Genomic DNA, 23,544 nt, shown 5'->3' on the forward strand with positions numbered 1-23,544 from the left:
CATGAGCCCCTATTTATAATAGACGAAAGTAATAGAGTCCAATTACAATTAAAGTACCTTTGTCCCAATTACACCCAAAGTCTAACACTTAAAGATAAGTCCTAGCATAATTAAACAACTCAACATAAATAGAAGACTAGTATAATTAAAACACCTTTAAACTAAGACTTCTGTGAGAAATCCTTCTGTGGGACTCCTGTAAAACTCCACCATATTAATTATGGCTCTGTGAGACTTCTTACTGTGAGAGTCATGTAAGAGTCTTCCATATCTTCTTTTCAACACTCCCCCTCAAGTTGAAGTTTATAACTTCAGCTTGTAATGAAAAAGATGTTTTTATGGAAGGCTCTTACATGACTCTCACAGTAAGAAGTCTCACTGAACGAGAATTAATATGGTGGAGTCTTACAGGAGTTTCACATAAAAGCCTCAATTTAAAAGTGTGATAGTTATGTTAGTCTTCTATTTATTTTGAGTTGTTTAATTATGTTAGGACTTATCTTTAAGTATTAGACTTTGGGTGTAATTGGGACAAGGGTATTTTAATTGTAATTGGACTCTATTATTTTCTTCTATTATAAATAGGGACTCATGTACTCAAATTACAACAAGTTAGTGAAGTTTTTCTCTTTGTAGAAAACTCCGATTGCCAAATTTGTTTTGCGTTGGAAAGTACTCGAATATATTTCCCTCAATATATAATTTGCAAAATGAAAAGCTCGAACACCAAGAAAACAATGGGTATTGGAACTAAAAAGAAAAAAAAAGATAGAATACGAATCTAAACTACTAGAGATGATAGATCAGAAAAGGATCACATTATCTTTGTGCGTTGACTGAATCAACTCATAGAACCTGCTCTGATACCATGTTAGAATTTATGAAAAAGAGAAAAACTCCACTAACTTGTTGTAATCTGAGTACATGAGCCCCTATTTATAATAGAGGAAACTTATAGAGTCCAATTACAATTAAAGTACCTTTTGTCTCAATTACACCCAAAGTTTAACACTTAAAGATAAGTCCTAGCATAATTAAATAACTCAACATAAATAGAAGACTAACATAACTAAAACACCTTTAAATTGAGACTCTTCTGTGAGACTTCCTTCTGTGAGACAAATCATGGCTCTGTGAGACTTCTTACTGTGAGAGTCATATAAGAGTCTTCCATATCTTCTCTTCAACACACAATATTGGTGATAATAATGAAAATACTGTTGGAAATTTGGGATTGATTGAAATCCCAATATTTTTGTGAATAGCAGTAATTGTAGGGTCAGATTTGTATTTCTAATTATAGGAGATTAACTGTAAATTAGTAGATAATAGTTTCCTGATTTTTAGAGATTATAGTTAGATTTGTATTCTTGATTTCCTGATTTCCTAGAATAGCAATATCTTGCTATATAAAGCCCTTGTAACCGATCAGTTCAATATGAATAAAAATTTCAGAATTTTCTTCATCGTATCAGAGCTTTAGGCTCTTTGCTGGGATCAGAAACTTCGTCATACATGCCTTCATTGCCAAGACCATACCATTTTTTCTTTGTGCCCTGTTTCTACCCTATTTTTAAGTTAAAAAACAGAGTAATTTTTCGCACAATTGTTGTTCAGCCTTCATAGCCCTTTACCCAACGTCTTTCACCATTGGTCTTCATCACCATTCTTTTCCCTTTAATTCCTATTTTAGAAGGATTTCAACATGTCTTCCACAACCAAGAAAACTCCTACTGCTCAATTCCTCACTACTGCCCAATCCGAAGAAGTGACACTCAATCAAACAATAGGAGAATTACAGAATATTCAATCTACCTATAGATTGAATGGCAAAAATTATCTGAAGCGGTCTCAAGTGATTTGGACCTTTCTAAAAGGGAAGGAAAAATTGAGTCATCTCCTTGGTACTATGCCTGAGAAGGGAGATCCCATATTTGATGCTTGGGATGAAAAAGACTCCATGGTCATGTCTTGGCTATGGAATCCCATGCTGCCAGAAATCAGTGATACGTTTATGTTTCTACCAACTTCTAAAGAAATACAGGAAGCTACACAATAGACTTATTCTAATGTAAGGGTTGTTGCTCAAGTCTTTAAGATTACAACTAAAACCCTTGCCACTAAATAAAGAGACCTCATGGTCATGGAGTATGCCAATCTCTTGAAGAATCTATGGCAAGAGATGGACCATTATCGGGGTATTGAGATAAAGTGTGGTGATGATGCAGCTGCGTTAAAAAATTTCATTGAAAAGGATTGAATTTTATGATTTTCTCGCTGGTTTAAATGTTGAGTTTGATCAACTGAGAATTCAGATATTGGGAAAAAAAGGATTTAACTTCATTGAATGAGACCATCTCCATTATCAATACTGAAGAAAGTCAAAGGGGAGTTATGTTGTACTCTCAACCGGTTGAAGGATCAGCAATGTTAACTGGAAAAATCAATGATGAGAAACCGAAGTTTAATATTGAAAAAACATTGGTCTCTTCAGAAGTTCGGAGAATGAAGTCTCGGTCCTCAAACAAAGATAACCTCAAGTGTACCAACTGCAAAAAGCATCATCATACCAAGGAGCAATGTTGGAAGCTTCATGGAAAACCACAAAGTTCTCAGTGGAATAGAGGACATAGAAGTAGAACACAGCGAAGCCAAGTGAATATGACTCAATCTAGGGAAGACAGTTCACATGATGCTGCAAATTCCAGTCGTGGAGAGCAAAATGAATTCAACAAAGAAAACATTGAAAGGTTGAGATTACTCCTTGATTCATTAGAGAAGTCTACAAGTACTTGTTCCTTGGCAAATTCGGGTAAGCTTCATTCCTTATATGCTTTAAGTTCCTCTAGTTCAGATTTATCAAACTCTTGGGTTATTGACTTTGGGGCAACCAATCGTATGACTCATCCCTACCCTAACAATAGAAAAATAGCCATTGCTGAGGGATCTCTTGCCACTGTCGCAGGCCAGGGAGACATTGTTCTAAGTCCATCCATGATTCTTAAAAATGTGCTACATGTACCTAAGTTATCTACAAATCTTGTGTATATTCATCAACTCACAAAAGATCTAAACTGCAATGTGGTGTTTTCTTGTACTTCTTGTGTATATATTACCTTGGGTAAGACAATGTCTTTATTTTCTTGAGTTACCTAGTGGCCAAGTGAACAATGGGCACGAATCGCCTCTCTCGTTTCTGTCCAGCAGCTCTCATTCCAATAAAGACCAAATTTGGCTTCATCATCTTAGACTTGGACACCTTTCCTTTAGTATCCTTAGTGTCATGTTTCCATCTTTGTTTAAGAATGTTAATGTAAACGATTTTCACTGTGATGTTTGTGAATTTGCTTAACACTGACGTGCTTCCTTTCCTTTGTGAATTTGCTGAACAATGGGAACGAATTGCCTCTCTAGTTTCTATCCAGCAGCTCTCATTCCAATAAAGACCACATTTAGCTTCATCATCGTAGACTTGGACACCTTTCCTTTAGTATCCTTAGTGTCATGTTTTCATCTTTGTTAAAGAATGTTAATGTAAACGATTTTCATTATGATGTTTGTGACTTTGCTAAACACTGGCGTGCTTCCGTTCCTTTGAGTACTAAAAGAATTGCAGTTCCTTTTTCTTTGATTCACAATGATATTTGGGGTCCATCTCGAGTTCCCAACATTTCAGGAGCTCATTAATTTGTCTCGTTCATTGATGATTGCACTTGGGTTTCATGGATTTATTTGCTAAACAAAAATCTCATGTGGGTAACATTTTTCCTATTTTTCATACAATGGTCAAAACTCAATTCAATATTGGAATTAAGAGGTCGAGAACAGATAATGCTTGTTGATTTTCAGGACTCCATGAATTTAGCTCATGGAGAAAAAGGGAGAGAAACCCATTGGGAGAAAACCAGAGGAAGAAGAGGTTATGGACTTGATTTCCTAACCCTCCCCCTGAAGCTTTATTTATAGATTAATGAAACTACTATATTATAATAATACCCCTGAACTTAGGGTTTAGGGTTTAGGGTTTTAACCCTGAAACTTTAACTTAATTACATCAATGTCATCTCTGTGAGATGACCTTTTATTTACCATCATACCATCATTGTATGTGGGCATATGGGCCTTCTCTTTGATCTGTGGGCCTTGAGTTCGTCTTCTATATCTTTTGGATACATGGATCTTCCTTGGTCTTATGGGCTTGGACACATCTTCTAATACACTTGGATATGTGGGTCTTCCTAGGTCGTGTGGGATTGGGCCCTATCTTCCAACAATGCTATAGACTACTTTAATCAAATTTTGTCTCCATACTTTCAAAAAGAGGGAATTATTCATGAATCTTCATGTGTTGACACACCCCAACAAAATGGGTTTGCCGAAAGAAAAAATGGTCATCTTTTAGCCTTTGTTTGTGCTCTTTTGTTCCAAAAGAATGTTCCAAAAACCTTTTGGGGGAAGTTGTCCTCACTGCGGCTCACCTAATAAATCGTATCCCGTCTTGAGTCCTTGATTTTAAAAATCCAATGGAGGTGTTTTCTCGATATTTTCTAGATTTCAATGTGTCAACTAAGTTAGCTTCTAAAATTTTTGGATGTGTCCCATTTGTTCATATTCACTCTCATGGCCAGTGCAAGCTAGATCCTAGAGCAATCAAGTGTCTCTTCATAGGATATTCACCTACTCAGAAAGAGTACAAATGCTACAACCCTACCACTCATAAAACTTATGTTTCTGCCGATGTCACATTTTTTTAACAAGAAAGCTATATTTCTAGCCCATATCTTCAGGGGGAGACATCATCATCTATGGAAGATAAAGATTTGTTTTTGAGAAAACCATCCATGTTAGTCAAAACATCTCCCGTGCATACTAAACCCACTTCTGAAACTGAACTCACTTCTAAACCCATTTCTGAAGTCGACCCTATTGAATCATCTCCTAATCTTTCTAAAGAACCATCAAGGCCAATAAACCCTACACTCGCAAAGCCACAACATGTCTACTCAAGAAGGAGAATGCCCATGATCAATCCTATGCAAGTTCAAGAAACTGAATCATCACTTGGGAATGAGGTAAGTCCTTCTACTGGGGTATCACCTACTGTTCCTGATTTGGATCTGCCCATAGCCACAAGTAAGGGTGTTAGAAAGTGCACACAACATCCTTTATCCCATTTTGTCTCCTTTGAAAAATTACCAAACTCAAACAAAAGCTTTCTAACTCATCTAAACATTGTAGCCATCCCACAAACCTCAGTTAGCAAAGAGGAATGGAAGCATGCAATGAGAGTAGAAATGGAGGCCTTGGAGAAGAATAAAACATGGGAACTAGTGAAATTACCAATTGGAAAGACACTAGTAGGGTGTAAATGGGTCTTCACAGTGAAGTATAAGTCGGACGGATCCATTGAAAGGTATAAAGCAAGACTAGTAACCAAGGGATATACACAAACCTATGGAGTAGATTATCATGATACGTTTGCACCAGTGGCGAAGATGAACACAGTAAGGGTATTGTTATCTCTAGCAGCAAACTATGATTAGACTTTACAACAGTTCAATGTGAAAAATGTTTTTTTACATGGAGATCTTGAGGAGGAAATCTACATAGAAGTTCCACCTGGCTTGGGCATAAATCTGGATAAAAACAAAATATGCAAACTGAAAAAGGCCTTATATGGGCTCAAACAATCTCCTCAAGCATGGTTTGAAAGATTAACTAAAGCAATGTTGAATATGAAGTACAAACAGAGTCAAGGTCATCAAACATTGTTTATCAAGCATTCGGCTTCAAGGGGGAGTCACGACATCGATAGCTTATGTAGATGATATAATAGTAACTGGAAATGATCTAGATGAAAAGGAAGCTCTTCGAAAGTATTTAGCAAAAAAATGGAAATAGAGAATCTTGGAAAGTACTTCTTAGGAATAGAAGTAGCTCAGTCCAAGGAAGGAATCTTTGTTTCACAACAAAAATACGTTCTTGATCTGCTAGAACATACAAGTAAACTCGGTTGTAAATCATCAGACCCGCCTATTGAACCAAATCATAGACTAGGAGAGTCTATGGAAGGAGAACTAGCTAACAAAGGCATGTACCAATGACTTGTTGGGAGGCTAATCTATTTGTCAAACACACGGCCTGACATTGCATACATAGTGAGTGTGGTGAGTCAGTTCATGCAAAACCCTAAAGACGTCTATCTCCATGTATTATACCAAATCTTACAATATTTGAAAAGCAACCCGAGAAAAAGGATTCTCTTAAGAAAGGGCACAAGTATGGAACTAGAAACGTACACAAATGTTGATTATGCCGGATTTGTTACTGACAAAAGATCAATGTCTGTGTATTGTACCTTTCTTGGTGAAAATTTGGTAACCTGGAGGAGAAATAAACAACCGATTTTAGCAAAATCTAGTGCATAGGTAGATTTTCGATCGATGGCACAAGGTATTTGTGAGTTTTTATGGCTCAAGATTATCCTAGAAGACTTGAAGATTAAATGGGAGACCCAATGAAGCTTTATTGTGCAATAAGTTTGCAATCAACATAGCTCATAATCCAATTTAGTATGACAGAAATATACATGTGGAAGTTGACAGACATTTCATAAAGGAGAAACTAGAAAGCGGATTGATTTGCACTCACTACATTTCTACAAAGAGCCAATTAGTAGATATCTTAACTCAAGGATTGACGAGTTTAGCATTTCAAAGGATTGTGAGCAAGCTAGGGATGGAAAATATCTACTCCCCAGCTTGAGGGGGAGTGTTGGAAATTCAGGATTGATTGAAATCTCAATATTTCTGTGAATAGCAATAATTATATGGTCAGATTTGTATTTCTAATTATAGGAGATTAGCTGTAAATTAGCAGATAATAGTTTCCTAATTTCTAGAAATTAGAGTCAAATTTGTATTAGCTGTAAATTAGATTTGTATTCCTGATTTCCTGACTTCCTATAATAGCAATACCTTGCTGAATAAAATCTTTGTATCCAGGCAGTTCAATATGAATAAAAATTTCAGATTTTTCTTCAAATATCAATACTACTAACACTCACACTAGTATTACTACTACTATAACTACTATTACTCCTACTAATAATTACAACAACGACAGTAATAATAGTAACAAAAACACAACAGAAAGAGAGTTTTTTTTTTTTTTTTAACAGAGAGAGCTTTTATTGCTTGAGAAGATAAAGAACAAGCCAAAGTACAATCATACAATACAACGAAGAATGAATATTGAGGAAAAAACATTTTATGAGATAAAACTATTGGCAAACAGGATTCCATTATGAAAAAGTTAGTTGACTATTAGCTCCATCACAATTTTAGCAATAACTAAACTTATTAAGGACAGAGGGAAAGTAAATGGAACATGATAACCAACATAAGACGGCTAATGAAGTTGCTATGTCTCCCATTTACCTGTATACATCTCAAGTTGGAATTTTTTTTTATAAGTATGCACTGCCTTAGTCACTAGTAACTTACCGTACAGGCTGGGATGAAAAGAACGTGCATTAATCACGAAATAACATAACTCGAGTTACGGAAAATGAGCAATGGAGAAATAATTCTTTCTTGCAGGATCACCTCAAACAACATCGAGTGAACAATATTTTTGTTTCGTAAACAAATAATAAACTAAATAGATAATACTTAGCGAAGATGCCACGTTTCTAGCATTAAATGAATATTACACAAAGTTGAGCTCCATTTATAATAAGAATGCAGCAAAAAAAGCGCGGGAAAAGTGAAGGACATAAATTTAAAAAGAGTTAGAACAATAAAAAGCAAACAGCAAGGAATACCTAGGAAAAGGTAATGCATTCCAGCGACGGGTGGCCAGTCGAACCAAGACAACTAAAGATTTCCATCTCGCCGAGCAAATGATGACGGGCTTGGTTGCCAGCCAGTTCATGGTCAAGTGAGGGTTAGGGCTTCTCAGTTTTGCAAAGGGAGAACACGAAGCAATCGCAGTACTTCGGTCACGTTCGTTCGCTGCTTCCCGCGCAGAGAATATAAGCTCTTCAGTACAATATTATCTGAGCTCTGAAGCCCGAATGTCCTGAAGAAAGAATGTGACATTTCAAAGCAAAACGGCAAGTAGGACAGGAATGGAAACCACCCAAAAAATCAAAACGATAAAGTAACGCTCAACGTGCGACATATGTTCAATGGCGTATTTGTATGGACCATACTTGTTTCCCACTTGCAGATGCACATCTCTCATTTATACGTTGCGCGAGTGTCAATGTTTGATCAGCTTTGATGTTGCGCAGAGAAGTGAAACTACGGGGAAATGTATTTTAAACGAATAAAAATGTATTATGTAAAAAATAAATTTATTTTGTTTATTATATATTCAGATTTAAATATTTATAAATATTTATTTTTAGTATACAAATATTAGAAAAATAATTGTATAAAATAATGAGATCCCTCATCATATATCATGGAAAAATAAAATAAATACGAGCAAGGTTTTTTTTTACTTACAGTGTAAATAAATCTAAATATATATAAATACTAGCAAATCTAAAATATAATATATATAAATATATAAATATATCATAGAAAAATGTAAAATACGAGCAAATCTGTTTTTTCCAATTTACCCAAAGCCTAGTAGGTACATCCTTTTTCATGTCCACTCTCTTGTTATTTGTAGTATAAAAATTTTCACTATGTAATTAGTAGCTTAATGGTTGACCCAAGTGAGTTGGTTTCATCAACTGTATCCACCAATTGAGTCTAATCGACTCAATTTTAAATAATTTTTAGTACAAACAATTAATCTGGTGCGATCGGTTAGTCCTGTTCAAATTTTAGAAAAACTAGATTATCACTAAACCAAGTAAATAGGTGAACAAAATATGCCAGTTACACAGTAGGGGCTAATTGGTCAGCCCAGGTCCAGTAATTGACAGGGTAGCTGACCGATCGGGTTTTAGAAAGCGGGGTGGCTTTGAACCGAGCCGGCGTGCAAGCAACTCGAGCTCGGCTTGGTTTGATTCAGTATACCTGGATCTCGAACGAGATATGGATAAAGCTCGTTGGTGTTAACGAGCCAAGCTTGACCGAGTCATGATTCGCAAAGCTCGCGAGTCGGATCGTTAACGAGCTTGAGAGTCGGGGACACGGGAGCGGGAGTAGGAGAACGAGAGCGAGGGAAGAAAATTTTTCTTCCCCTCGTCATCGCCGAGCCCCTCTGTCCTTTGTTGTCGGCGTCGACAACTGCTCGTCGGGCACCTTCGCCGCTTGGTTCCATTTTTTCCTTCGATTTTTTCTTCCCCTCGTTTGCCTTCGCCTTTGTTTACGTTGCCGCTGTCATCTCCAACGACAGGTCCTGCGCCGCTAAACCACTTCCCTCGGCGTCGTTTCGGCGGAGAAAACCAAACCAGAGACCTAAGTTAAACTTTGACTGTCCCTTCCTTGTGGCTCTTGAAAAAAATTGAAAATATATTCTAATAGAAAATACATTTCTAAGGACTATTAATGGCTTTTTTTTTAAAATACATTTTTAGTAGAAATACGTTTCAAGGGACTATTAGTGCATCATGTTTTTTGGAAACATTTATCTAATTGAAATTTTTTATTAAAAAAATATATAATTTTCTAAGTAAAATTTTCCTGCCAAGATGGGCTAGAAAATCATATAGAAATGTTTTGAATAAGTATTTGACAATTAATGTTGTAATACTTTTAGCATGAGGCAATGTTCTTAGCAATTTTGTATTTGATATTTTATTTGATTAAAAATTTATCAATAAGTATATTAATATATTAGATTGATTATTATTTTTTATTTATTTTCCTAAAAGAGGTAATAAGAGTCCATTTAACTTTCCTAATAAAATTTTAAAATATCTCTTGTAATTTTCTAGTAAGTCACTAATAGTAATATGATTTTATTTAAAGGACTTTTTAGAAATATGTAACACAGGAAAACATTTTTAGTTTTTCCTAAAATATAAATTTTCAACCAAGGGCACTAAGGAGGTCATAGTAAATTTATGGCCAAATTTAAAAATTACAAAATAAGGTAAACAACATTTGGGGTAAAAAAGATTAATATTTGTGTGTTTTAATCCATTATCGAGATTCAATCCTAACCTCCATATCATTCTTTTTTAAAAATGTATGTATAATTTTATATATAATTTATTTGACATATATTTTATCTAGAGTATTAAACATAGGTTAAGCTCGAACTCGGTTAAAATTATTAGGCTCGGGCAGAATTATAAAGAAATATTCAGAGTCTAACAGAAAGATGAAGAAAATATGAATAAAAATGAGAGAAAGAATAACAAGATTGAAAAAGTAAATATTGATGCCAAACAACACATCAATAAAGAAGTTATACAGACTGTAAAAGGGCAAGGAGCCATCTTGATCCGTGAGTTCTTTGATTTCGTGGACTACGGATTAGTCTCCTTGAACGAGAACAAGAACCTCATGGCTGATAGGACTTGTTCTTCTTATTTTCTGCAAGTCCCTCAGCCTCACCCAAATCCAACCTTTGAATTCAAAAAAACTAACCCAACTCATTACTCTAGTAATCAGACCAAACTTCTAGTCACAGTTCCATGGTTGTGATTTTTCTACTTAATAAAACCCTAAATTACTTAAAAATACTTACCGATAAATTAAATGAATACTTAAAATAGACTAAATTATAAAATAACAAATTGACAAGCAAAGAAAATTAGAATCCAATTATTAAGTTATTTATGTTTAAAATTTTAAATAATTGAGTACATAATAACTATTATTTTTATTTTTATTTAATAAATAAAAAAAAGTGAATTATTTGTAATTATTTTTATTGTATGTTTAATTATAAACGGATTAAATTATGATTGGAACGGATAATCCGCTGAACGGTGAAACCGAGAACGTCATAGGGCCGTACCCGATGAGGTATTTCTGGTGTATCAATTTTCGTTAAGAATCCCGCTGCTCCCTGGGCCTCGGTTGATATAGGTGGCAGCACGAGCGCCACCCGAAGGATCAGAGCAACTGCCGCACACTGGCGTTAATCTACGTCAAGCAATGCAAAGTACTCTGCCGTCTGTACACACAAATTCCGCAGCTGTTGATTCTCGAACTCGTTCGAGTCGCCATGGCTAATGCTTCTCACCTTCTTCTCACCGTTAATTTTCACCAGAAAGCTATTATTCTGTCTTCGTCTCATCTACAATTCAGAAACAGAATTCCTGACGTTCGTGGAACTGTCTCCATTGTCTTTAGAACACCACGGAGAAAGCATACTTTCAGTATCAGATGCTCCGCAGCAAATAAACCGTCTCCTTCCACTGAAATCAGGTGCTTGTAATTTTGGATTTCGCCGTGTGTGGTCATTTTTTACTATTTTTCTAAAATTACTTGTTTGCGTTTCTTAACGAAATTGGTGCCTTCGGTCGGTAACGGAACTTCTGAGTTAAACCGAGTTCCTTCCATGGTTAGGATCGCACAAATGGTATGGATTTCACTTAACAGCACCTATTTCATGCCATGTTTTTGATACAGTGGGCTTCCCTCTTTGGGTTGTTTCTCCTTAAGTATCTTATGGTTAGTCCGCCAAAATTTGATGCAGCTACACCTTATTCTGATGTATGTATTTTGATTATATTGTCATCACTTGGTGATCTTGGTTCCTGTCTGGAGTTGTTTATTGTAATTGAGATGTTTCCAACTTCTGGAGCTATTTTGATAACCTTAATCGTCTGCTGTTTACCATGAATGATGACCTCAAAATTCTTCGTCTTCAGTTCCACCGCCAGGATACGAAGCGAAGTCCTTTCTCCCTTCCGCTCTGTTCGGATGTTCTTTTATCTTGCTTTCATTGCAAGTGGTTCTTTAGGAGGATTAATATCCACCACACAGTTGATAGCTGCTCTTAGTAGTCCATCGAAAGGTGGAGCTGTACCTGAGATCCTCCAGAGTGTTGGTATAGACCTTGCTGCAGTTTCCATATTTGCATTTCTTTATCTGAGAGAGCAAAATGCAGAGAATGCACAGTTAGCCAGGCTCTCTAGAGAGGAAAGCCTTTCAAATCTCAAACTCCGTGTGGATGAAAAGAAAGTTATTCCTGTTAGCGACTTGAGAGGAATTGCACGCCTTGTCATCCTTGCAGGCCCTTCTTCCTACATTATAGATTCCTTTAGACTTTGCAAATCTTTCACAGAGAGCCTTCTGGAGCGAGGAGTCCTGGTGGTTCCTTTTATTACCGATGGAGATACATCCTGCTTTGACTTTGAAGAGAATGAGGAAGAAGTGAATCTGGCAGAGAAAAAGAAGAGGCTTTGGCAACTGCGTCCTGTTTATACTTCTGAGTGGACCAAGTAAGATGTTGGCGATACTTGATGATCTGTGTTTATATTATTCTCAGAGGCAGCACTTAAACTCGAGCATAGCAGATCATACACATTGCATATGCATGTACCACTTCAATCCTTTTTTAGGGGCGATAAGACACTTTAGAAATGCCTAGCAATGACTTGAGAAACACCATTACTGAACCTGTGGACAAGAAAAATAGAGCTAAACATCAATAGGATATTTGAAGCACTTGGTGGTAAGGGCTAAGGTTTACCATCTGGTGAAATTAGTTTTCAAATTTCTATAAGGACATTCTGTATGTATGGTGGGGTATTTTGAAACTCTATAACAATTTCTTCACTCAAAGCTACTGCATTCAATCTGTATTTGAGTTTCTTTTTGACTTCCAGTTTAACTTCTAGTGTGTTAGCAGGTGGTTAGATGAACAGAAGAAAATGGCCAAAGTCTCTCCTGACGCTCCTGTGTAAGTGCTTATTTCTTGTCTTGTATTTGTTAGGTATTATATTTTTACCCTGATTTATGCTTGATTCACAGATTGATGATATGTTATAACTGATGCATGGCTTTTGTAAAGTTCTTGCTAGCCATCTTGTACTACCTTGATGCTTATATTCTGTTGTCCTTGAAGCTATCTTTCTTTACGTATGGATGGCCGTGTTCGTGGAAGTGGAGTAGGCTACCCTCCTTGGAGCGCTTTTGTCGCACAATTACCACCAGTGAAGGGGCTTTGGTCTGGTCTACTTGATGGCATGGACGGAAGAGTCCTATAAAAATTGTCTATCTAGGTTTGTGAGAATATCTACCTTATACAGCTCTATCAATTTGTTGGGCCTATAGCCTTTAGGCTGTCCAGTTTGTGCTCTACTGTTTTCTGTGAGTTGGCAAGTTGCACTTTTGTCACCTTCGAACCTCCTTTTAATAAATGTCTGTGCTAGTGAGAATAGTTCTACATAGATAAGTGTTAAGAAAAATCGTTAGTTAAAAAAGTGTAACAATAGGCCTCCTAAGTGGTTAGTATTTTGAGATGGAACTGAGCTAATTCTTAACATGGTACTAGAGCAGGACGTCTAGCAATTGGGGCCAATTTTCTTATTGTTGAGTTTGTACCCATTTGTGTTGTTCACATCTTAGACCTGTGTGAAAGCCTAGACATGAGGGGGAGTATTAGTGGGAATAGTTCCACAAACATAGGCGTTAAGGAAAGTTGTTGGTTTATAAATAGTAGCATGAGACCTAAGTGGCCAGCCATTTTGGAATCGAATCAGACTCATTATTACCCGTCTGACTTGACCTTCTGTTTCCTAGGAATAAAATAAGTAAAGTTGGTGTTCAACCAAATTAAAGAAAAATAAAGAGGATACATTAAGATGCAATTTTATATTACTTTTGTTGCTATTAAGTTTGTGTTTATTTTCCCTTCAGGCTATTTCTATCTTGAGCTTTTGGATTTGCTACTTATTTATGCATGTTGAAAAAAGGAACCTGCTTAAAAATTCTCTTTACCGTGGTCTTAGCGTTCTTCTTTGTTATAAAATATCTCCTCTTGAGGTTCATGAAAGGCAGATTTTGGTTTGTTTGTAGAATTATTTTACAGCTTATCTTGATTTAATTGTGCTGCTTCGTCCACCTCCGTTGTTACAGGAGCAGCTAACGTGAATACATATGTGACAAATTAAGATGACGGAGAAATGGGTAATCTTAGAGGAGTTGAAGGACGGTGATAGCATTTATGAGGATCAATAACTTTTAAGTGAGCAAATATGTTGAGGTGAGATTTCACAGATAAAGAAAGAATTATTCTTGGATTTTAGTTAAGCAATATTTGTGGGATAAGTGTGTTTTCAGGTTTTACTACTGATGCGAAATCATAAAATTTTGTGTGAATTTAACATTTCTTCTGTCTCAGAAGGAAATTGACTATGAAGCCCTTGTCACGCCAGCAGAGACATCATGTTTCTTTGAATTGACAGATTGGTGGGCTGTATATTTGGTCACTGTATTATATGTAACTGAGTTTCTAATGCCATCCTTATCATAGGGTTTGACAAGAGAATGTTAAACCAACTGATTTTATTTTATTGATTGTTAACTTGATCGACTATATGTTTACTTAATTCAAAGTGAGTAGCTTCTAGATCTACTACCTTCTTTTGTTGCTTTGTCTTCCAGTTCCAAGCATTGTTGGATATTGTCCTACCAGCTGCAGATTTTTAATAACTTTATTTTTTGAGAAAAAAATTTAGTAACTTTTTAGAATAGAAGTAGGTTTGTATTATTATTTATAATTGATAGCGAATAAAAATGAAACACTTGTTTCCAAATGGTTAATGTGGAGCAAATTAATGTTTTAGAGAACAGTTAGGAGTTGCACCACCTAACTAGAAAATCAGAGAGAAACTTCACTGTGCATTGATATGTGGTTCAACATGCAATAAAAAAATTAGAAGGATTTTGTTTATAAGACAGGCAAGAGGAGAGCACAGGAACAGAAATGGATGGGAGTGGTAAGGAAAGACTTGATGAAGGTCAATCAAGTAATTATTCTAGAGAATGATAGAGTATAAATGCAGAAGTTTCATGTCATCAATCCTAATAGATAATGTAGAATAGGTTCAGATGATTTTTTTGAATCCTTCAAAACGAAAGTGCTTATTTGTAAATGATTTGGGTGGCTGGCCTCTTTTTTAACTTCTAGAAGTGATATTAACTGTCATAAAATATTTTTTAAGGGCATTTGTTCTTTACTGGAACTATTTTATACCTGTTTCGTGAGTTATGAGAGACTCTTTAAAATTCAACTTGAGCTCCATTTGATCCTACATTGTTTTTTGTACATGTTTGACATTGATCTTTTTTAAATCTAAGTCCTTCGGTTTGGAGGGGCAGATTATATGTTTAGTTGATAATCAATTTGGTAGTAGGGGCAGATTACATGTTAAGTTGATAATCAATTTTAAATGAAGGAAATCTGACCATATTGCATTTAGTTCTAGATAATGTGCATGGCATTGCAAGTTACGATTTCTATTTACTTCATGGACATGGTGCAGAAAGGAGGGAAAATATTAGAAATGAATGCATATGCAAAAATGAGATGGTTGGACATGTTGGTTATAGACCTAACAGTGCATCGGTAGGTTTAGTTTATGAACTACAAGAAGTAGAGGAAGGCTGAAAAAACATGGACGTGGGTAGTGAGGTGAACTACGTGAAGTAGAGGAAGGCTGAAAACAACATGGATGTGGATATTGAGGAAAGACTTAAAAAATACAGTGAATCCTTACAAATGATGGTTTGGAAAGGATAAAAGGATTCAAGCGGGGGGGGGGGCGCGCTTCGCTATGATAGGGTAAGGGTGATGACAACGACAGTGATAAGCTTTCCAGTGTCTAGGTATAATATCCCTCTGAATAAAATCTATTTACTTTTCTTCTTTGTTAAGTCTGCTATCCTCTCTCTTTAGGTTGGTTTGTGAGGTATATCTATCACACGATTCAAAGGAAAATTTTGAGGTCACACTGGAGAAGGGGGGTTCTCTTTTTCTCTTTCCCTATTTTTGAACTCACGGCACATCGCAACAATCTTGACGGATGTTACTTGTTGCCTCTCCCCAAGGTGCCTCTGTTTCTAGAGGAGTTGCAGCTTTATGGGAGGGGCAACATGTTAGGGCTCCCTCTTTTTTTCCACTGAGAGTGGAGCCATGGAGGACTCATTTGCTGCCAGCTCTGGATGAGTTTTGATCTGGTGATCCAGATGCTTCAATGTTCTCGTGGCTGTTGTGGGGCCCATAAAAATAAATAAATAAATCACAGGAATCTATTTCAAATTGTCGGAGGAAGAAATTGTGGAGTACATGCATGCTGTTTGAATTTCTGTCGCATAGCCTTTCAGTTTAGCTTTTGATATTTAAACCGAAATATTCTTGAAACAAGAACTGAAGCCAGTCACTTTGTTTTCCCTTTTTTTTTATTGCAGTTAATTCGGCTAAGATTTGATGGATTATCCGATATCTGAACAGTAAACTGTGCAATCCAAAGTCTGTGTTTTTTGTAGTTTGCCTTGATCAGTTCATTTAGCCTTTAACGAACTTACTTGTGCAGGATGTAATGCCTTGTAGATCACGCACAGCCTTTTTGAAACGTTATATCTAGTAGAAACAATTTGGAAATCATCAATGGGGTCTTAAAGGAAAAAAAGCTCTAAGATTCAAGAAAAATCTAAGAGAAAAAACAGGGAAGGAGAAGTGTAGGATGATGATACTGGGATAATGAAGGAGCAAGCTATAGTAAGATTTTAAAATTAGTTTTTTTACAGTGTGACTTTCCATTTATCAGTTTTGTACTACTCTGATGCATCGACTCTTGAACTCACCAAGACTCAAGGACAGTGTGCATTTATTTCTTTTTTATGGCACATTTGTTTTTTTTGACTCATTTATTTTAATTATAAATAATATTTTATAAAATTTCATGCCATCTTGATTGAAAAATCTTACCTAGAAATTATATTTATTTTTCAGTAAGAATTTTCAACTAAAAATGTTTATAAAAAACATGAGTCATTAGTGGCTAAAGACATATTTCAATTAGAAATATTTTTGTTAGTATTTCCTGGAAAAGGTACTAACAACCCCATAGTCGATGTTAAAAGTTGTATTAAGATGGGATTATCCTAACATTTCCTATTGAGTGTAGACAGAAGAGAGTTTGACAGAACAAAAAAGTGCAGAACAGAATCAATGCCAAAAAGTACAATATCCTCGACTCCACGTTGCATCACGTGTCAAGTCGGTGCAACCAACCCTCCCATGTGCTCACCAAGTCCAGCCAAGTTAAAGCACGGCGGCACGGGCCATCTGTCTTCTTTCACTCTCCCACGGAAGATCCAATTTCAGCTTTCCCTCCTACACGTAATACGTCATTGTTCCTTACCTTTCTCTACCTTCCGATAATCCTGTCTAGGCATCGTTGACACTTGCCCTCTCCAGATCCCTCCCCCCTCTCGCCCTTCGCCAAGTTCTTACCACTAAAAAGAAAACCCTTGAACGAAGCTACTGCGCAGCGACGCAATGCAGTACAAGAACTTGGGACGTTCCGGATTGAAGGTGAGCCAGCTCTCTTATGGGGCTTGGGTCAGCTTCGGTAACCAACTTGATGTCAAAGAGGCTAAGTCCATCCTCCAGTGCTGTCGTGACCATGGCGTTAATTTCTTCGACAATGCGGAAGTGTATGCCAATGGTCGGGCGGAGGAGATCATGGGGCAGGCCTTCCGGGAGCTCGGCTGGAAGCGTTCCGATCTCGTCGTCTCCACCAAAATCTTTTGGGGAGGCCCTGGACCCAACGACAAGGGTCTATCTCGGAAACATATTATCGAGGGGACTAAGGCCTCCCTCAAGCGCCTTGACATGGACTATGTTGATATCATCTACTGCCACCGCCCTGACCCTTCCACTCCCATTGAGGAGACTGTCCGGGCTATGAACTATGTCATTGATCAGGGTTGGGCATTCTATTGGGGAACCAGCGAGTGGACCGCCCAGCAGATCACCGAAGCCTGGGCCGTTGCCCATAGGTTTGATCTCGTCGGACCTGTTGTCGAGCAGCCAGAGTACAATCTCCTCGCACGCCACAAGGTATGTCTACCTGACTTCTTTCTTTCATTATTTCTTCGTCTTCCTGTTTCGCTTTATTGCTAATTGTTCTTTTATGTCTGGATCTATCTTTCAGATATTGTTTCCGTTATTCCTCTTCTTGGGGGAGTCTAGATAATGGATTAATTCCTCTGTGTTTATGGACGACTCTGTAACTGACGGCCGAAACTAAACTCTTCAATACAAATTGATGAAAATTAGACTGTTTACTTCTGTCGCCTTCTTAAAAATTGGCTATTGGTTACATTTTGCGGCAGGTGCGCCTGCCGCTTGCCTGTTGCTGATCTTCACCGTCTTCGACCAGGATTCTATTTTCTTTTCAATTTCTTAACTTCTTGGCAAAAATTATGTTCTAGGTTTTGGAAAACAATTTAGGTTTAAAGGAGTTGTTTTGTTGCTTACATTGATTCCGAAGACTTGGATATTTACTGATGGGCTGAATGAATGTTTTATGAAGGTTGAAGTGGAGTACTCGCCACTTTACAGCAATTATGGGATTGGCCTGACTACATGGAGTCCACTAGCATCAGGAGTGCTGACAGGGAAATACAGTAAAGGAGAAATACCTTCTGACAGTCGGTTTGCCCTAGAAAACTACAAGGTAACGTTTTTGTTCATAAGAGTGCTAAAATATTTTGTATTTTATGGAGCATAGATTTGACAGCATGAGAAGGATGCACAAAAGTTGCGTCCTTTTCATGTTTTTTCCCTTTATAATACCAGCAGAGAATGTACAACAAAAAATGACAGGTAACTCCTTCAAAATGTCATTTTTCTTTACATGTGAAAATGATATTAAAAGGATGAACTTATAGCAGTAAACTTTCTGAAGACATGAGATTATGTTACTAACATAGAAGAGCATTCCTCTTACATGCTTCATGTAGAAAACATGTACCGAGAGAGGACAGAAGAGGTTTTAAAAAAAGAAAGGAGATAAGAAGCCATGGGGGCAGGAAGGCGGTGGTGAGGGTGTATGGATAGAAGAAATTCCATTTGTATATGCATAAATTGGACATAAAACAAGTCGTATTCTGCTACCCATACAATAAGGAAGCCAATTATGGAGCTAACCACATTGAACCAGAGATATCCTCTGTTTAATAATTCTAGGCATGCTCTAAATATTCTTGTTACTATTTTCTAGGAATCATTTTCTTTATAGTTTTGATTATGTCACTGGCAATTGTCCAGTTCAAAAATGATTGTTAAAAATCTAATACTACATTTTTTTTTTCAAATGGATATAATATAACATGTTTGTTTGCTGATGATGGTTTTATATAAAAACTATATAGACTAGGTTAAACTAGAGATAATCTCTTTATGAAAAGTGTGTGTGTGAGTGTGTTCAGGGCTTAAGTTATTTTCTAAAATTTTCTAATAATGCTTCTATTTATTCTTCTAGAACCTTGCGCAAAGATCACTGGTTGATGATGTTCTGAGAAAAGTGAAGGGGCTAAAACCAATAGCGGATGAGCTAGGTGTGCCTTTGTCGCAACTAGCAATTGCATGGTGTGCAACAAATCCTAATGTATCATCTGTTATTACTGGTGCCACAAAGGAGAGTCAGGCAAGTAACAATTTCTCAGATTCTCATGGTGTTTTGTAGTTTATACTTCACTGTATACAGAATTCTTGCTTCAGGTTGACATTGCTATCTTAGGGCTTACAGTTTGTATGCTACAGTTGTGGACTGCATACTAGTTTTCTCTGTTGAATCACATTACACATTTATGTGCACCCTCGCAGCACATATCTGTTGTGTGGTTTGTAAAGAAATTTTTTAAAAAGAAAATCATCTCAATCTGTCCTGGGGTAGGTAACTATTCTGCACAAATGCCTTCATGTTTTGTTCAATTATGCCTTTCCTTTTTGTCTATACATTGATTTAGTTTCTTTATCCCTCTCCCCCGCCTGAATAGTTTTCTGTTGAATGTCATGGATTTAAGTGCTTAAAAGCAGGAGATGGATGATTACAAAAAGTGAATGAAAAGCAATCAGAGAATAAATATTGCAGGCAAATAAGAATCATGTTAGATAGCAAATCTCTTTCTCAAGAATCTGCCAACCTCAAAGCCCCAGGCGTGTCAATCTACTTGATTTCTAGTCATTGGCATATGCTTGGTTTGCAAGTGTCATTTTTGCCTGCGTTGTGTGCACTTTATACCTCTGGATCTGTAGGTCTTTGCTCTGTTGCTACTTTAGGGGCTGTTAGACACAATCATGCATCTGTCCTTAGGCTACTGGCGTAACCCGCATACCTCTGTAGTACCAGTATCTGCTGTAGTTGCTATTATCTGGATAATCTAATCAGCTATGGAGGCTTATTTTTAGGTGGTCTATTGAGAACTAACTTATGTTGATAGGGTTTTGATGCCAAGCATCTTATTGGCTACTTATGAAAGACCCTCTGACTTTGTAATAAAGAGTTCTGATTAATAATCAAATTTTTTGTCTCAATATTAATTGAATCCTATCAAATATTTCTTCTTTGAATACATTGAGAAAATGGTTTGCAAAGTTTGATGAAGACCATTGGCATAAAACTTTTCTGATGTGCGTACATGTTAAATTGACCTAGTCTGTAGCAGGAGTTAGATATATAAGTCCTTGCTGGTTCGAAGCATATTCGAGGTTGTATAGACAAGATCTTTTTTCGAGCGACAGCTCCAAGAACTTCCTAAGGCCTTTATAGTGGCATGTTAAAGTGGACTTTAATAAAGACATTTTGAATGGTTTCATGTATTGAGTTTGCATAGATGGAGGTGCCTCAGTGATGGATGACTCTTTCTAGAAACATCTGAGGAATTTACTACTTCCGTAAATGTGTTTAATAATTTTTTTTACAGCATCTTGGTGAGAGCTGTATTGTGTCTTCAAAAAACCGACTTCAGGATGCTGAAACAATTCTTTTGCTCTGTGTTTTCTTGTTTCATTTGATCCATACATGACTGTAGCTTGAACGTCATTTTTGGTCTTTCGGATGGTTAAGTGTTCTTAGGATGATAGAAAAGGATGATGTATGATTTTCTTGGCATATACCACAACATGATAATAGCCCACTAGTACTTATGTTTTGTTCTATTTCATTTTGAGCATTTCCAAATTGTCTGATTTCTCTTTTTTGTTTGTTGTATCTGACTTGGTTCATTGACTTTCTATGCTGGGAATATATACTGGGATTTATTATCTTTATAATGAGCCTATCTCAATATCTGTCTTCGATGTTACAGTGTGTTTCCTCAAACTAAGACAAGGCGAATGGATGATGACTTATGTAATTTACCTGGTCTTCGAACTTGATGGAGAACCAGAATCAATTTAGCATTGAATGTTGGGTTGGTGAGAAATAAGTCATAAATCATATCAACAAGAAGAAATTGGTGTAGGAAAGACGTCCAAAAAATGGAAAGAGTGTTTGGATGTTTTGTTATTCACATATGCTGTTGGGTCATACGAATCTTTAGATGTTGGTGTTCTGTTTGTTGCTTGAGGCTGACAGCTCGGCAATGCAGGTGCAAGAGAATATGAAGGCTGTTGATGTTATTCCACTGTTGACACCAGATGTGTTGGAAAGAATTGAGGCAGTTGTCCAAACAAAGCCAAAGCGAGTTGAATCCTACAGGTAAGTCTTCTCTGCCAAACAGTACGCAAAGCTGTGGTTATTGATGGGGAAACAAGAGGATTTCTGTGTGTTTTATTTTAGGTTTCACATCATTGGATGAATATTCGGTGTTTTGTTATTCTTACGAGCTCAAAAGGATTTTAACATTGGTAAAGAGTTATTCTTTGTAAAGATCTATTTCAGCTTATAGACTGCAAAATTTGGTTAGCAAAACAATTCAGAACTACGATCAACAGCTTAGAGTGTGAGCACTCATCACTGGTCAGGATCTTCAAGCTCGCCTAATGATTGAAGGTTTTTAAAGTGCGTAGCTAGACTTCTTGTAAACTATTATCAAACATTTTGATCCAAAGTATCATGAGCCTAAATAAAGTTGGCAGATGAGTCAAATTTCAGTCAACTTAATAAGCCAAAGTTAAAATAGGTCGCGCGTTTTAATTGGTTGACCAATTTTTGACTGAGATAATGAAGTGAGGTAATTTAACTTCAATGTAATTTATTCTATACTAACGATATTATTTAATAAATTAGGTAATTCTTTCTGGACTAACCCCCGTTAAGTATCACAGGGTTTAGGGCGAAGACATGATAAAAAGTGATATAGAAGGAGACGATTCGAATCGTGAAGAGGGCCGTCTCTAATGACAAGGACTAAAAGTCCAAAAGTAACACTCGCCTAGGGCTACGTGTGATTATTCTCTAACTTTGACAACATCAGCTCATGGAAAACGCTGATGGTGACATTGTTAATTACATCTTAAATTCGGCTTTAACAAATCCTTCTGATCCTTTGGCAACTTTAACTTCTCTTCTGTTTCTGCGAGAAAGTGACAGACTCCGGGTAAATCCACATGATACGCATGGCCTAAAAAAAAAGTCCACAGACAAGATCCCTTTTCTTCATTTCGCCCTCTCCTTCCCCTCGTCCTTCTCCACGCCGCGCCCGCAATTTCCTCCATTTTCATCCCCCACACCACACGTTAACAAACTGTTGCCCTTTCTTCAGACCTGCCGTCAAAAAGTTGGGTTTCTTCGTCAATCCTCTTTCTTTTTATTATCGCCCTTCCGGTAGCGCCCTCTGGACCTCCAGATTTCTCTCGACCTAACTCTCATCTCAATAAATTATCCCCAGAAACTGAATGCTGTAAGTGAAAGTCGCAGCCATAAAGCAAGACCCTTCTCCGGCTGAACACAACGTGGCACGCCGACCACCTCAAAAGCGTTCAAGTCGAACATTCGACGCGAGCAGTGACGCAGCTCTCTGGATCAGTGGTGGTCGGCCGCGCAATTTGCTGACTTGCAACTGCACTACTCATCTCAATTACCATCCATGTAAAGTCATTTTGTATTCGAGGAGAATCTGTCCAGGGTCTAATGTCCAAAGTCCGATTCTGAGAGGCCCAAGGGATAATTCCTGCCATTATTCTGCAAGGCGCTTTCCGGCACTTGGACATCCCACGACGTGTGACGGGGCGGAGGGGCTCCACCTTTGCTAGCCGCTCTCCGGCATTGGGACGTCGGAGGGCGATGCGTCACCTGCGTCATGGGCTCCACGTCCCTTTTACTTTTCGCTTCGATACCGTTCGGATGCGACGCTTCTCCCTCACTGCTCTGACTCGCTTGTTTGTGTACCTAATAAAAAGCACATTTACTTATAAAACGAATACATATATTTGGATAAGATTCCTCGTAGAATCCCACTCGAGAAGTGTTCTGAGTTTTAACTAAAGCGAAGATCAAGAATTAAGAACTCGTCTGCTGATCTTATCTCTTGCACTTTGTTATTAGATATATATAATTCTCCAATTGACTGGACTTTGGAGCGTCCATTATCAATGAGAGAGGTGAAAAACATCTCTGGCTGGTTTCGCCGATAAAAGGCGGTGACAAGGAGTAACGTCTGT

General features: G+C 37.2%; 3 protein-coding genes across 7 annotated transcripts in view; 2 read left to right on the forward strand and 1 right to left on the reverse strand.

Moving 5' to 3' along the window:
* The window catches only part of LOC137959823 (DNA mismatch repair protein MSH1, mitochondrial), a 34,621-nt gene extending 26,518 nt beyond the window's left edge, over nt 1-8,103 (reverse strand). Inside the window, exon 1 of the mRNA XM_068807236.1 lies at nt 7,826-8,103. Within this exon, the coding sequence (XP_068663337.1) occupies nt 7,826-7,935 (110 nt within the window). The 5' untranslated portion in view covers nt 7,936-8,103. The remainder of the gene's footprint in view (nt 1-7,825) is intronic.
* A 2,962-nt stretch (nt 8,104-11,065) lies between these two features.
* On the forward strand, nt 11,066-14,487 carry LOC137955072 (protein LOW PSII ACCUMULATION 1, chloroplastic). 5 transcript variants are annotated; one of them, XR_011113131.1, is made up of 6 exons: nt 11,066-11,345; nt 11,792-12,364; nt 12,775-12,825; nt 12,991-13,147; nt 14,004-14,130; nt 14,269-14,487. XR_011113131.1 is itself a non-coding variant. In XM_068801951.1 (5 exons), the coding sequence occupies exons 1-4, from the start codon at nt 11,143-11,145 to the stop codon at nt 13,130-13,132; spliced, it is 969 nt and encodes a 322-aa protein (XP_068658052.1). In that variant the 5' UTR covers nt 11,066-11,142; the 3' UTR covers nt 13,133-13,147; nt 14,004-14,260. The 5 variants fall into 5 exon arrangements, 2 of the variants coding, with proteins under 2 accessions (XP_068658052.1, XP_068658063.1); XR_011113132.1 differs by having other exon boundaries at nt 14,272-14,487; XM_068801951.1 differs by lacking the exon at nt 14,269-14,487 and having other exon boundaries at nt 14,004-14,260.
* Nucleotides 14,488-17,233: 2,746 nt separating this feature from the next.
* LOC137960070 (probable voltage-gated potassium channel subunit beta) lies at nt 17,234-21,794 on the forward strand. The gene is made up of 4 exons (XM_068807582.1): nt 17,234-17,994; nt 18,470-18,613; nt 19,421-19,585; nt 21,531-21,794. Exons 1-4 carry the CDS (start codon nt 17,431-17,433, stop codon nt 21,642-21,644), a joined length of 987 nt encoding a protein of 328 aa, XP_068663683.1. The 5' UTR covers nt 17,234-17,430; the 3' UTR covers nt 21,645-21,794.
* The last annotated feature ends 1,750 nt before the right edge of the window (nt 21,795-23,544 follow it).

This window comes from Aristolochia californica, unplaced genomic scaffold (assembly GCF_029961685.1).
Source record: "Aristolochia californica isolate CCGP_79_NKW_82.1479 unplaced genomic scaffold, dmAriCali1.0.hap1 SCAF_1, whole genome shotgun sequence".
In the NCBI taxonomy this organism is placed as follows: Eukaryota; Viridiplantae; Streptophyta; class Magnoliopsida; order Piperales; family Aristolochiaceae; genus Aristolochia; species Aristolochia californica.

What these genes read in the sequence shown, in the direction of transcription:
- LOC137960070 (XM_068807582.1), top strand. Translation starts at nt 17,431, where the DNA reads ATGCAGTACAAGAACTTGGGACGTTCCGGATTGAAGGTGAGCCAGCTC. An exon ending in TTGCCCTAGAAAACTACAAG is followed by an intron (nt 18,614 to 19,420) that starts GTAACGTTTTTG and finishes TTATTCTTCTAG; the next exon opens with AACCTTGCGCAAAGATCACT. An exon ending in GTGCCACAAAGGAGAGTCAG is followed by an intron (nt 19,586 to 21,530) that starts GCAAGTAACAAT and finishes TCGGCAATGCAG; the next exon opens with GTGCAAGAGAATATGAAGGC.
- LOC137955072 (XM_068801951.1), top strand. Translation starts at nt 11,143, where the DNA reads ATGGCTAATGCTTCTCACCTTCTTCTCACCGTTAATTTTCACCAGAAA. An exon ending in TCTCCTTCCACTGAAATCAG is followed by an intron (nt 11,346 to 11,791) that starts GTGCTTGTAATT and finishes CTTCGTCTTCAG; the next exon opens with TTCCACCGCCAGGATACGAA. An exon ending in TATACTTCTGAGTGGACCAA is followed by an intron (nt 12,365 to 12,774) that starts GTAAGATGTTGG and finishes GTGTGTTAGCAG; the next exon opens with GTGGTTAGATGAACAGAAGA.